The 13,518-nt window shown below is 44.2% G+C and overlaps 1 protein-coding gene across 4 annotated transcripts in view; it reads left to right on the top strand.

Annotated features, from left to right (window-relative positions):
- ALG12 (ALG12 alpha-1,6-mannosyltransferase) overlaps positions 1-13,518 on the top strand; it is a 586,752-nt gene that overhangs the window by 196,737 nt on the left and 376,497 nt on the right. For all 4 annotated transcript variants that reach the window (XM_069629251.1, XM_069629252.1, XM_069629254.1 and 1 more), the window contains one exon: positions 7,798-7,992. In XM_069629251.1, the coding sequence (XP_069485352.1) occupies positions 7,798-7,992 (195 nt within the window). The remainder of the gene's footprint in view (positions 1-7,797; positions 7,993-13,518) is intronic.

The following is a 13,518-nucleotide window of genomic DNA, read 5'->3' as shown; positions in this document are numbered from 1 at the left end:
CAAGAGTCTTCTTCCCTTGAGCTGGTGGGGCCAACCAGTTCGTCAATCGCCATCCAGGACCTGTCTTGGTCAAATCGCCAGTGCCCTGCACTTGGAGACCAGATAGCCAGGCACTCGTCCACCACGACCGCAATTTAATGGAGCATACCTTTTAATCCGTTTCGACATCACTGCGGCTGGCTTCTTCCCTGGGCAGTGCAGTAACTCGAACCTTCCTCCATGACGAGAGCCTCTCTTCGTCTGCTGGACAACACAAACTGCAGAAACTGCCAGGAACCACCGCCACTGCAGGAGCCGCTTCCACTTTTTCAGGTACATTGTTCCCCCAGGCCTCCCGTTTCGAGGGGTACTGCTAAAGGTGTTTGAAATCCTTTACCTACTTCCTGGCTTGGCCGCCCCTGTTGACTAATATTATTTTTTACCTTCTGCATCCCTCCTTTTGAATCGTAAACCAATGACTTGACTGCAGCTACTAGAACAGTTTGATCCTGGGCACATTGCCCTGTACCACTAACTCTGGCACAGGCCTATTGACTTTGGCTAAATCTGTTACAACTGCCTTCACTAGATTGCTTTTCACCCTCAACTGTATTGATGCACCAGAAACACTTATAACCACTCTTCCTTGCCTCTTAATTATTGCTGAAGTGCCATTTTGCTCGGTTTTCACCTATGTATAACTATTGCTAAAATGCTACCTGCCTAACTTGTTCACAATCCACTTGGGAAGTATTGTTCGTGTGTTTAAGAGGCTAAATCTGTATAACTTGTCATTTCCCTCCCTTTTGAGAAATTACTAGAGTGACATTTTTGCTTGATTGACCCTGTGCCATTTTGCTCAGTTTTCACCCTTGCTCAAACTTGTCTATAATTTAAATAGGGAGTTGTGTATACTTTTCTTGACTGTTTTAACTTGCTTTGATAAAGGTGATTTATGTGTTGAACTAGAAGTGTGTAAAATAAATATATATATTCTTTTTAATACAAAGCGTTAGTCAGTGTTGCCTTGTACCATAGTACTGTAGTCCTAATGTGTAAACCCTGAATACTGCTCATCTTCCTCTTGAGATAAGTCTGACTGCTCAACCCCAGCCACCAACTAAATCTTTGTGGTACAGACTGATGCCAAAGGGAATTTATTGCATATACCTGTAGTCTTACTCTGCTGTAATGCTCCCCAAGGGAACTGCAGTGGATTCTGCCTAACAAAGAGTAGTTGGGTGGTGTAGAATCAGATGGGTAGAGTGGTTTGGGAAAGTTGGTGGGATAGAGCACAGGAAAAGGGTGGGGTGGAGTGTAGGTGGATTGGTGGGTTGATGTCGGGATGTTAGCTCTGGATAAAGTATCACCCTGCTATCAAAGCAGCAACATTTTCTTTTTTACCAAAAGGATCCAGATGGCGCTAAACAAACCAAAATAATTGTTCTCAATAGTTAAAGAACTATCTTCTCCCAATATGATTTCTACCCCAGTTCGTCCTACATAGGATCTCTGTGATTCTTTATCAGATCTCTTTATCCAAAAAATCTCGACTATCGGAACTAACATCATGGCATCTACTGTCATTGATGTAACTCCGACTGTTATCCTTGTTCCCTGTCCTCCAGCTCATGGTAAATTATTCTCCCAACTTGTCGAAATTACTGCTGAGCATCTCTCAGAAGTCATTTTACGCCTTAAGTCCTGCTCCCCACTTTTCCTGCTCCCTTTGTATGTCCTGAAGGATAGCGGTATGGACCTGCTTCCAGTGATTGTTCAGCGGTTAACAACTCATTGTCCCAAGAGTTGGTTCCAATGGTCCTTAAGCATGCTTTAGTAGTCTCCCGCTCTTGAAGAAGCCTACCCTCGACCCAGCGTTACCAGCCAACTACCGGTCCATTTCACTGCTCAGGTTTTTAATGAAGCTTGTTGAGGCTATTGTTGCACCTCGGCTTAGAACATTTCTTGAGTACTCCTCAATTCTTGTCCTGTTCCAGTCTGGATTCCGCCTTCTCATGGAGACTGAGTCAGTTATTGTCACAGTTGTTGACATTACCTGGGTTAGTGACCAGGGACGTCATTTCACCAAATTGCCAGGGGTAGCGGAAGTGACATTGCACTCCCCTGGTGACCCTTGACCCCCCTGGTGACATCACAGGAAGTGATGTCACTTGACCCCACCCCGAAGTGATATCGCGGGATGCGATCGAACTCGACCTTTCACCTGTTTACATAGCATTCTACACTACAAAAATATGGATACAATAGCTCTATAATGTGATGTACATTTCATACGAGAATGGATCGCCATATGTATCGTTAAGATCAGTGTGTATAGGCCCATATTACCAAACTACTGTGAATGCAAGCAGACGTCCATGACCAAATGATAATGTGTTATTATGTAGCACTTACGCTTAAGCGCTTTATATAGAAAAAATATACACCCAATATCACCCAACCTGTTTTGGTACTCATTTATCGACCTCAGAAGGATAAAAGGTTGAGTTGAGGCGTTTAAGAACAGACTAAATCAGTGACTCACCCCCTGAAGTGTGCCTGAAATGAACCTTTAATGAGTCTAGCAATTATTGTACAGAATTCCAGAAAGACACATTATTTTGTATTCCTAATCTTTCTTGTTTAGGGTCAGTGCTGAAAGTGTTAGACTTGTGTCACTCCTTTTCTTCTTTTTCTTCTTTTCTTTAAGGGGCTTTAACAAAAAAGCTAGCCACTCCAGAACTAAAGAGCCACAGGTGCTGGCCACAGCCCATGAGCTTGCATTACTACTACAAAAAAAATCTTTTTTTTCTAGAGGTCGCAAGGGAGACCTCAGAGGTCGCAAAGGGAGACCTCAGAGGTCGCAAGGGAGACCTCAGAGGTCGCATTTTCGACCTCTGGCGACCCCTAAATGACATCCCTGTTAGTGGCCAGGGCAGAGTTGGCCTTCTGATACTATTGCACTTATCAGCTGCGTTTTAACAAAATTGACCATTTGATCTTGTGTCAACATATCCATGAGATGGGTATCTCGGGTTCATAATAATAATAATAATAATAATTTGGCATTTATATAGCGCTACGACCCCTCAGGTATCTGAGCGCTGCTTATTATTACCCACAGTGTGTGGTGCTCATTTATCGACCTCGGGGCACCATACTTCACCCTTCTGTACCACTGCCCACCCCACTGGAATCCACCACTATACTGTAAGCGATGCAACTACTCTACCCACACTACCCCAGCCATTCTACCCCCATTTCTCAGCCCTGCACCACTTCTCTACCCTTAACCGCTACTCTACCCCACCCTACCCCCACTTTACTCCACCTCAATCTACCTCTACCCAACTCTATCTTTAACCCTTCACCACTCTACCCCACACACCCTACTCCATCCCACTCTACCCTTGTTCCACCGTACATCATCCCACTAACAGGCCCACCCACTCTAGCAGCACCCACCCCATTCTACTATTACCCCACTCACTGCCCTACTATAACGCACCCTAAGACTGTCCTACCCACTCTACCTCCACCCACTTTTCCCCTGCACACTCTGAAGCCTCACTGTACCTCATGCTGTACCCCTGCCCCACCCCATCCCTCTCTACCTGTCCTCCCTTAATCTGCAACGTATCCTTTTCTAACCAACTGGTGACGTTTACCCTCACCCACCACCCCACTCTACCACTACCCAGACTCACAACATCCAGTCGGCTACGCCTCACCCCTCCTTCCCAAACTCACCCACCCAATGTCCAGTCTAATGTACACACCCCACACTCAGCCTTCCTACCTCATCTCTGCCTACTAGCCCCACTCACCCATGCTCACCCCTGCCTATCCCCACCAACCCACACACACACACTGGTTCATTCCTGCCTACTCACCCTACTGCACCATGCCTAACATGCTCATAATACTACTAATAGCTTGGCGATTCTCCCTGGCACCTTAGATCATCCCTAAAATCGCCATGCTTAATTTAACAGTTATAAAATGTCTGCAAGTTAGTTTTCTGACACGTATCAGTAGTACAAATAGTTAACAAATCTCAGAACACAGGAATGAGGAAATGTCTTTCTACTATGTTTATGTTTCACTTTGTTTCTGCAAACACTAACCTGCAGACACGTTTGGAGTTACTGGGTAAGTAAAACCCAAATATTTACTTCATTCTAACCTGCAAATGTAACATGCAATATACGGCAATGCTAGCTTTTCAGTGAAATGGAGGAAGATCTCCCTTTATTACAAGACAAATGTAATTGGAATTCCGCCAGTGCACCCAACATGGTTGTCACATGTTTGATAGGGGTCCGGAGCGGGCCCGGGTGAGACGAGAGTTGTGGGATACCCCCTATTACGAGAAATAGGGAGTTTGAAAGAATGGAAGGTAGAGGAATTTGTACATTATTCATTGAATGGCAAGAGTGTCCCGTTCATTAACTAAGCAGAACAGGGTTACTGCGTGGCAATCCTTTGTCATACAATCTGAGGGGTTTTCAGTACACACATCGGCAGTCGAATTTGATACCACGAATCTGCTCATACATCCCAGGAAAGACTGACCCAGCCAGCATGTTGTGAACATGCACAGCATGACTTGCACACAAATAGACCTTATTTCACGCACCGAGCCCGCTATCATGTGCCATCAAAATGAAGTGGCAAGCAAAGGTCGCACACGGGCTTCCTCGCGAACATCTGAAAGTATACTTCACATGCAAGTTTTGCTATCCTAGCTTTGAGGGGATATCCTCACATCAAAATAAGTCATCAGATGCGTGACTCGCTGTAGGGTTCTCCTAGGTAGCTTGGGCAGCCCCGAGGCATTCAGAGGACTCGCTCATAACCGGGACGGCAAAGCGAGAGAACCTTACTGGCACAGCAGCACTCCATTCTTCCTAGCCGTGTCCCCGCTACACAAACACAGAGCAAGCATTTTAAACAAACTGATCACCAGATATGCACACAAAAGCACAGCTGTTTGGTTAGCTAGGCCTTTAGCACGCTATAGCTCCAGCTGATTGCTTTTAGTGCTTCCATTATACTGTTAATCAGTTGCCACCACCAATCCAGTGTTTGTCCCACTTTAACCTTGACGAGTACAATGGTGGTACGGCAGCATATAAGGCTCTTGAAACCGGTCAGAGACCGAATTCGAAAAGCTCTATTGTTGTTGAAGTGGCGGAGACTGGCTCACAGATTACTGCTAATTAAAAGGTGTGGGTTCGGCTTCTGTCACGTGGCAACACTTGACGTTTTCTTGGGGACATTTGTGTTGGCTAGAAATGTCAGAAAGATGGTGGCACAGCATTCTTTGGAATTATCATGTATGCTGTTTAATCTTTATTTTACTTTGACTTCGTTATGTAACCTCTCTTCCATGCACAGTCTTTTCTTATTAGTGGCCTCGGGCAGCCCATGTTTTCACTTTTTATTTTCCTGCTGCCAAATTCAAATGCTAGCTATAAAGCAGTCGAAATTAAACCAAAGTTGAATGCTTTATCTTGGTTACATTTCGAAATGAAGTTTGTTTGATGTCGTTTGGAAGCAAGTCATACCTGAGCAACACTGTGAGGAGTGTTACATTTTAAAGAACAGATTTCTCTATGCAACTGTCTTATACAAACTTGAAATTGTGTAGCTTCCTTGAGTTGGCCAGCATGGCTTGGCTGAAACAAAGCGATGAATAGACGCCTGTAGAGTGCAAACAATACAACCTTGCAGTCCTTGGGCTGTGGCGTGCAGCAAGTTGAATTTAAACATACTGACGTTTCCATTTAAAAACATGTCGAGAACATTGGCGGAGCCACTATTTCTCTGTTCTTTGTGTTCAAAAAGTGTCCAAAGTTTGCTGCACTGCATGGGCGTGGCCATCTTGTAAATGTTATGGGGTCCAAAGTAGTATGAGACGCATGGGGAATGTTTCTTCTTTGAGGAATAAGAAAAGCACACGGATGATCCAGCGAGAGAGGAAGTGATGGTGTAAACTAACATAGAAATGCAAGATTCCATCAAAGCACCGGTCATTACATGCAGCAAGTAAACCATCTACCCGTGATGTACACCATGGTAATTTAGCCTTGTAGACCAAGGGAGGGTCATTATCGTTGGTTACAGCCTGAGGTGACGCCCAGGGCAGTCTGTTGGGAAAGGTTCATTATCCCAGGAGATAATGACCCCGCCCAAAGCTTAGAAGGCTATTAGCACATAGTGCTAGCAGCAATGACTGTTTTGGAGTTGTGATGGTGATAAAAAAACATGTTAGATTAATAATGAGTAACGCACAAATATAGTTTAATGATGATTAAGTACACAAGAAATATAACTAAATTTAAAATGGTTTCATTCTGTAATATTTAAATAGCTAGGTTGTCCTTTTTTATATATAAGAAAAGCATTTTAATTGCAAACTTGTTTGTATTGGAACAGTTTTAGCATGAGCTTGCTGCAATGAGGATACTGAGTTTGCCCACAGTGGTCCCTGAATGGAACACTGCTGTGGTGTGTGTGGGGCATATCTTGTTATTGACGTGATTGAGTTTCTGCACTCTCCTGCATTTCGGATAAGAAGAGAGTCCTGCAGTCAATCCAGCAGATCTGAAGAGGAGCCAAGTATCCTGTGTAGTTGTGCAGATGAAGGAAGACCCTACAACCTGTCCTGAAGAGGCCTGATGACCATTTCTTGCTGCTGTCCTGGTGGAGCCGTGTCTGGCTACTGATCTCAGAAGACCCTCGCTGGGGCTTCGATCGTTTGAACTGGTGGGACCAACCAGTCTCAATGTCTTCTCGTGGCCCTGCAGTTTGGAGTCTTTGGAAATGTCCTTGGGTCAACTGGCGGGTGGACTAACTCCCTTTTGGGCTACCGCACCAGAAGTGTCGCTGTTCTGCGTTTTCATCCAGAACTTCGGGGGTCTCCAGCTAGTCCGGTAAGTGACATTCCTGCAAGATTTCAGCATCCCAGCATCAAAGCCTCCTGGACTGGAAGGCTTTATTTTACCACGACTAGTGAGAGGCTTCCTGCCACTGTGCCCTGGTGGCTGTCTCTGGAACCGCCTTTCCCCCATCTGGCCGAGTGTCTTGAAGTATCCTGTAATGGTGCCTGCTGCATTTCTCCACTGGAAAGGATTGCACACAGCTCCTAGACCCAACCAAAACTTGGCAAGCACCCGCAGCTTTGGGGTATCTTCAACCGGAACCAACAGCGAGAAAACCTAACTTCAGTGACCCTTCTTCGACATGCCAAGTCTGAGCAAATATCGGAGTATGGGTGGTGAGTAGTAACGATATTTACCGGTGCGCCTATCTCCACCCTTTAAAAGTTTGTTGAACAACTTTGATTTGTTTCATAACACTTGGCTTTGCCAATACTTGTTGCAAAAGCCCTCCAGAAGATAAAACAAGTCTTTAACTCAGCAGTGAACTCCTTGGACAGTCTTCTAGACTAATCTTCACGTCTACAGGAACATGTCCCTAACGTTTTCCTAACGCCTACAATTACTTACAGGATCACTATTATTTTGTGAGGTTCATATTGTGACTGGTGCACTGCTGTCATGTTTATGTTGTATTAAATCAATAAAAAAAAGAGTTTAAAAAAAAAGAACTTTGACCTTTTTGGCAAAAGGCTCAAATCAGCTCAGGTTTGGACGTTTCAAGTTGGGGTTCCTATGCCTGTGGACTGTTGTGCAATTGTCTAATACTTACCTTCCTTTTACGTATGGGGGGATGAATTGTATGACTTGCACTAACTTATGATATTCCATACTTGGCTAGCTGTAAGAGGAATGTCCTCTTTTGTTCTTCCAGTCTTACTCGCCTTCACAGCATGGATGAAGCGAAGGTACGGCTCATTCATCTGGCTCTCTGCAATGTCAATCATCATCTTTAGAACGGAGCTGTGCATGTTTTTTGGTCTCATGCTGCTGATGATAATTCTTTCTAAAAACATATCTGTGTTCGACGTCTTACTACATGCAGTTCCAGCTGGCGTTGTTTGGCTCGGTAAGTGAATTACTGTCGTTGTCAATGTTCACCTTAGGCCTTTTGGGAGGTGATGACCAATTGCATTTATTCTTAAATTTGTTTTTGTTGTGGTCTGTTATTTGTTCAGATGTCTTCAGGTTGCACAATTTAGAAACAAACCACTATGTGCCACGTTTTACGGTTTGCCTACTGTTCATAATGGTCAATAATTACCTCTATGTTGTCTAAGCAATGCCTATTGATAAACGTAGCATATTTGACCTCTATTGAATGCTGAGAAATGTTGATGTGCAAAATATTCAGGGAGTTGCACATCGAAATTGTAAATGCTGCTTAGTTGTAAAATGAACCCACCTGTTCTAGTTGATTGGAAGTTATTATTATTTCACTCTGCAGATGCCCGCTTTCCCTCCCCATATTACTGACTAAGCTTAGTTTTGCATATGCTGTAATGCAGCAGCAGAGGTTGAAGACAGGGTGGAAGAAAGAACTCAAAGCCAATACTCGTAGATCATGTTCTATAAGGGGCGCTAAAGCTACAGTTGCAGATGGCGCTAGCAAAATGGCCACAATTTGAGGTGTCTTCAAAGTTGTCTTCACTATGGCTGGGAATGCTTTTTACACACAACCGTTTAAAATCACTGTAATTTCAAATGCTATCAAAAGAGAAACACACTCAAATGGCTTCGTTTGAAAACCACCTTTTATTTACTAAGGTTCCTGGGTTGGTGTAATGGCTGACTGGCCCTAACTCTAAAGGGATGATTCTCTCAACTGATGTTTCTAATGGCCGTCGTTGTCAAAGAGTCCAAAGTAAAAGTCTGTCTGTGTCTAAACCTATTAAAGAGCAAAATTGAGCAAGGTCATAGATTACCTGGCCTATTAACGAAGGGTGAGCACACACCTATGGGGGTTACACCTTAGTAAATGTGTACAAGTAACTGTGAATGACTTCTGACAAAAATATATCAGGACAGTTCTGGGTGCTGCAGTTAGATTTTTAATGAAACTGCAGTTTACGTGTTTTTAGATACACTTGATAGAGAGTGACACAAGATACAACAGTATTTACACATTTTGTAGGTATAGTAACCAGTTTGTGAGTGACAAATTTCAAATATTTGTAACGTCTTTTAAATGCTTACACATCCAGTGAGTGGTCCTTGGGAAGGAAACTAGTGGATATAGTGAGGTGATGGCATGTGATAGTCAGCACATATACATAAAACAATGAGGGGTTGAACAAGGACAACGCAAACAATATAACAGTCAACCTATGCTTGCACTCACTCTATACAAAAATGTGGTAGGAAGTCTTTTAAAAAATTTGAAAAATAGTGGTTCAGCAAAAATGGAAACCAGGATTGGTTTCAAGTGGTCTTTTCACCAGGTGCTGCTGGGTCAATGTCACACAAATAAGTTCAATCCACATAGATGTTTGTAAGACCTTCTCCACAGGTCCCTTGTAGTTATTCCATCTACCTTCAGTGTCTTTCAGTTCTTTGAAGGTTCCCTTTCCCAAAACACCACTGAAAATAATAATAATAACACAGTTCCTTTTGTGAGCATCTCGTGGTTCTCTTTACCACGCTTCAATCCTCTCACCAGTTCAACAAAAATGTAACAAGTCTCTAACTTGGTTAGGTTTCTTAGGGCTCCCTTCCCCAAGCACAGGCCCCTTTCAACTTTGAAACACAAAATCGGTTCTTTATAGGGATGTACTGTGATTTCTTACATAGGCCTCTCAGAGTCTCCTTCCATCCCCAAGCCATAGGCCTCTTTCAGCTTCTAAACACTACACATGTTTTATTACTGTCTTGAATTCATAAACCATTCTTTCATGGGGTCGAGCAAATGCCAGGATTTTTCCTTTTCCTGGGCGTGACCACTCTGACCCTCTTGCCCCTCTCTTTGCTGTCATGTTCTTCTGTTATCTTTTGTTTGGTTCATAGTCTAAAAATCGAAAAACAAAGTCGAAAGTCAAAATATTGAGAAAAAAAAAGTCGAAAAAAAAGTCGGATTTCTTTTTTATAATGTTTTTATTCGAAATGGGTGGGTTCCCTCCACCCACCCCCTTTTCTTTGCATACAAGAGCCAAAAAATAAATATAAATAAAAAAATAAATGATTCGACTTTTTTTTTCTCTATTTTTCTTTTTGTTTTGTTTCAACATTTTTTTTCTCGATATTTTGACTGCACACCCTTTTGTTTCCTTCAGATGCTCTCTGCACCCCTTTTCTTCTGCTTTCTTTTTCATGCACACTTGCACCCTCTTTAACTCTACTAATCTGCTTTTCCTTGAGGGGGCACTAGAGAGCCCAGTCAAGATGGCCGCGAGCTCCTGGCCAATCTGAAAATATCCAGCCTTTATCCTGCATTGCTCGAGCTGCCACACCGTCCACTTGGGATCCACATGAAATCGGAACGTCTCGTGCATATCCTGGATCAATCCCAAAGAGCAATAGTGCCCCAAAGATGGAGATAGCGAGGCAGATGCAGTCCTGGAGGCAGGACTCCCGCGTTGGAAGTACTGCCCGGTGCTTGCAACCCCTGACGGTGTAAATACTTTACTAGAAACTCTGCCAAGGGCACCGCTTCGCTGTGGAAATAATGACTAGGGAGACATCTCCCATAAACAATCACAAATACGGTATTGACAATTGCAGGTGGGACATGGTTGGTACACAATCGCAGATAAGGGGCTATAGCGTTTTGAGGATTGCCCGGAAGACTGGCCCTGATGAGCCCCCATGCGTGAACTTATGTTTGGTGTTTGGTGAAGGGGTGGGGGGAACTGGCAGGTTGGGGTTGCTGGTGGGGGAAGAGGGTGAATTGTTAAAGGGGTTAACGATAAGGATGCACAGAGGATTCGAGAGTCGCTTTACTTTATTGGGCAATGGGATGACACAGCGTCACAAACTAAAAAAAGGGAAAAATGCCTGGTTGTAAGGATGAAGGGGATACAAAATGTTAGTCACTTAAGAGCATGCATGGAACGTGAGAGGCCTGAACTGTCCATCCAAGTGCTGCAAGATATTATTGTATATGCAGAGACATAATGTAGAAGTCGCATTTATACAGGAGACGCATCTAATACTAGGTGGGGAATCAGGATTTAGGGGGAACTGAGGATGTCACTATTACTTCTCTTCCTACTTCTCGTACTCCAGAGGGGTGTGTATTCTTTTGCACAAATCTGTCGGGTTCTGCTTAATCACCATGGCTAAAGATCAAGAGGGAAGAGGCCTGGTGATGCAAGGAACCATACAGGTTCGGTTGTATACACTGGTTAACTACTACGGCCCGAACTAAGATTCGGTAGAGACCCTAGGGTGGATTGGCCACCAATTAGAAGGGTTGCCATCCAGGGAAATAATCTGGTCTGGAGATTTTAATGCGTTCATGAAGCCTGACCGGGATCGCACCGAAGGGGTTCACTGCTCCATGTCAACGGTGACATGTAAGTTGCAAGATATGTGCTGCTTATGGGAGGTCAGTGATGTCTGGAGAACCAGGAACACAGAGAAAATGCAATATACGTTTCAGTCCTCCATTCATAACTCAACATCCTGACTAGACTATTTCTTGGTTTCCCACACATTAGTAGGCCAGGTAACGGAGGTATCCATTTTAGCACACACATTATCGGATCATGTCCCTGTGTTGATGGCCTTTGAACTAATGGGTCGAGAAATGGGGAGGACACCTTGGGTATTTAAAAGTGAGGGGTTGACATATGGGGCGTTTCGTGAGGGGTTAACCAAAGCTATAGACACCTTTTTTTAAATCAATGTTGGATCGGTGGAGTCATGTATGACACTGTGGGAAACCTTTTAAATGCATAATTAGAGGGGAATGCATCTCGAAAGAAGCTGGTGTGCTAAAGCAAATTTGCATCGAACTTAGATACCGAAGTCGGGAAACCGACTCCCCATCTATTACAAGTGTACCACCAGAGTCTGACAGACTGCCAGTTACCCGATTCCATGAGGGAGGCAGTGGTAGTGGTGTTGCTTAAACCGATTGCTCTTCCTACCAGCCTATATGCATTATCAATTTGGATAACAAGATTCTGGCCAAAATACTGGCATCCAGGTTGGCACCGCTGATGCACAGGTTAGTAAAGGCAGACCAATCCGGGTTTATACCAGGGCACTCCAGTTCCTATGAACTACGTAGGATGTTTGGATTGATGTCAGTGGGACAACAAGACAATTCATTTGTGGCCCTCTTTGTTTGCAGTACTACGTAGGATGCCCTCTATCGCTGTTGCTTTTGGCATTGGCGGTAGAGCCGTTAACGGAGATGATCAGGGAACGCCCCCTACATAGAGGGGTTCAAATTTGCAAACCTAGTGTAGTAGTCTCTCTTTATGCAGATGCCATGGTGCTCTTTGTAGCTGACCCCAAACATGACCTTGATCCAGTTTTGCTGGATGCACTAGCATTTGGGGATTTTTCTGGCCTTGGAATTAACTCCACAAAATCGGTTCTTTTCCCACTAACAGACCGTGTCGAACGCTATGCTGATGGGGTGGGGGTTTCAGTGGCATGGGGATTTTGCGCAGTATTTAGGTATAAATATTGGCCAAGCATCAGATGTCCTGTATAGGTATATCCACCAGAGAGAGTAATGGAACAGGCTAAAACAGCGGTGGTAAGGTGGAAGGATTTACCTCTTAATCTCTATGGGAGAATTTCCCTTGTTGCTTTCTATGTGTTCCTCAATATCCTGTTGATGCTATCTAGAGAATACTTTCGGAATTTGAGATCTGTGATATTGTGGTTCATTTGGGCAAGGAAATAGGCCAGAATCTCATGGGAAAAGCTAGTTGCACCAATGAATGAGGGAGGTTTGGCATTACCGGATTTTGAAACTTACTACGATATAGCTCAAGCAGGGTTCCTCATCTATTGGTTTGGGTACCAAGTGGATAGAGGACATGTAGCGGTGGAGAGAGCACTCACGACACCATTCCTTTTACGTTTGGTCATTTTGACGGCACCCGATAGGATTTACAGAGTGGACAACATGGTGGAACTGACCTGCAGAGCGTGTACCCGAATTGAGGGAATTGTACGATCGGACCGAAAAAAACTTCAGACAGTACAAAAAGTCCAAAAAATGCTACCACCAAAGGTTCGAACACCGAAAGTTCGAACCTTTTGGTGGTAGCATTGTAGGTAAGTATAATGTGTGGTATAGTGAGCGGGTGTTGCGGGGGACACCCCTGCAGCACACCTGAAAAAAGAAAAGAAAAAAAAACGGGTGGTGCTGGGGGTATCCCCCGCAACACCCCGCTCACTATACTGTGTGGTATAGTGAGCAGGGGTTGCGGGGGACACCCCTGCAGCTTTTCGGAATTGCCGCCGCAGGGACTCGGCGTGTAAAACAGATAAGTAGGGTTTGTTTATGTTGGGGGTGTGGGTGGGGAGTGTTGTGGGTATGGGTGTGGGTATGTAGGGGTTTTGAATGCGTGTTCGCATGGGAAATGTGTGAACATTTTGTGGTTCGCAAACCTTTCCGTCGCTGTCTTTTCCGTGA

The sequence above is a fragment of the Ambystoma mexicanum genome, chromosome 12 (assembly GCF_040938575.1).
Source record: "Ambystoma mexicanum isolate Mex_15411 chromosome 12, UKY_AmexF1_1, whole genome shotgun sequence".
Lineage (NCBI taxonomy): Eukaryota > Metazoa > Chordata > Amphibia > Caudata > Ambystomatidae > Ambystoma > Ambystoma mexicanum.
The sequence above is the reverse complement of the archived record's forward strand: the minus strand, read 5'-3'. Positions and strand labels throughout refer to the sequence as shown.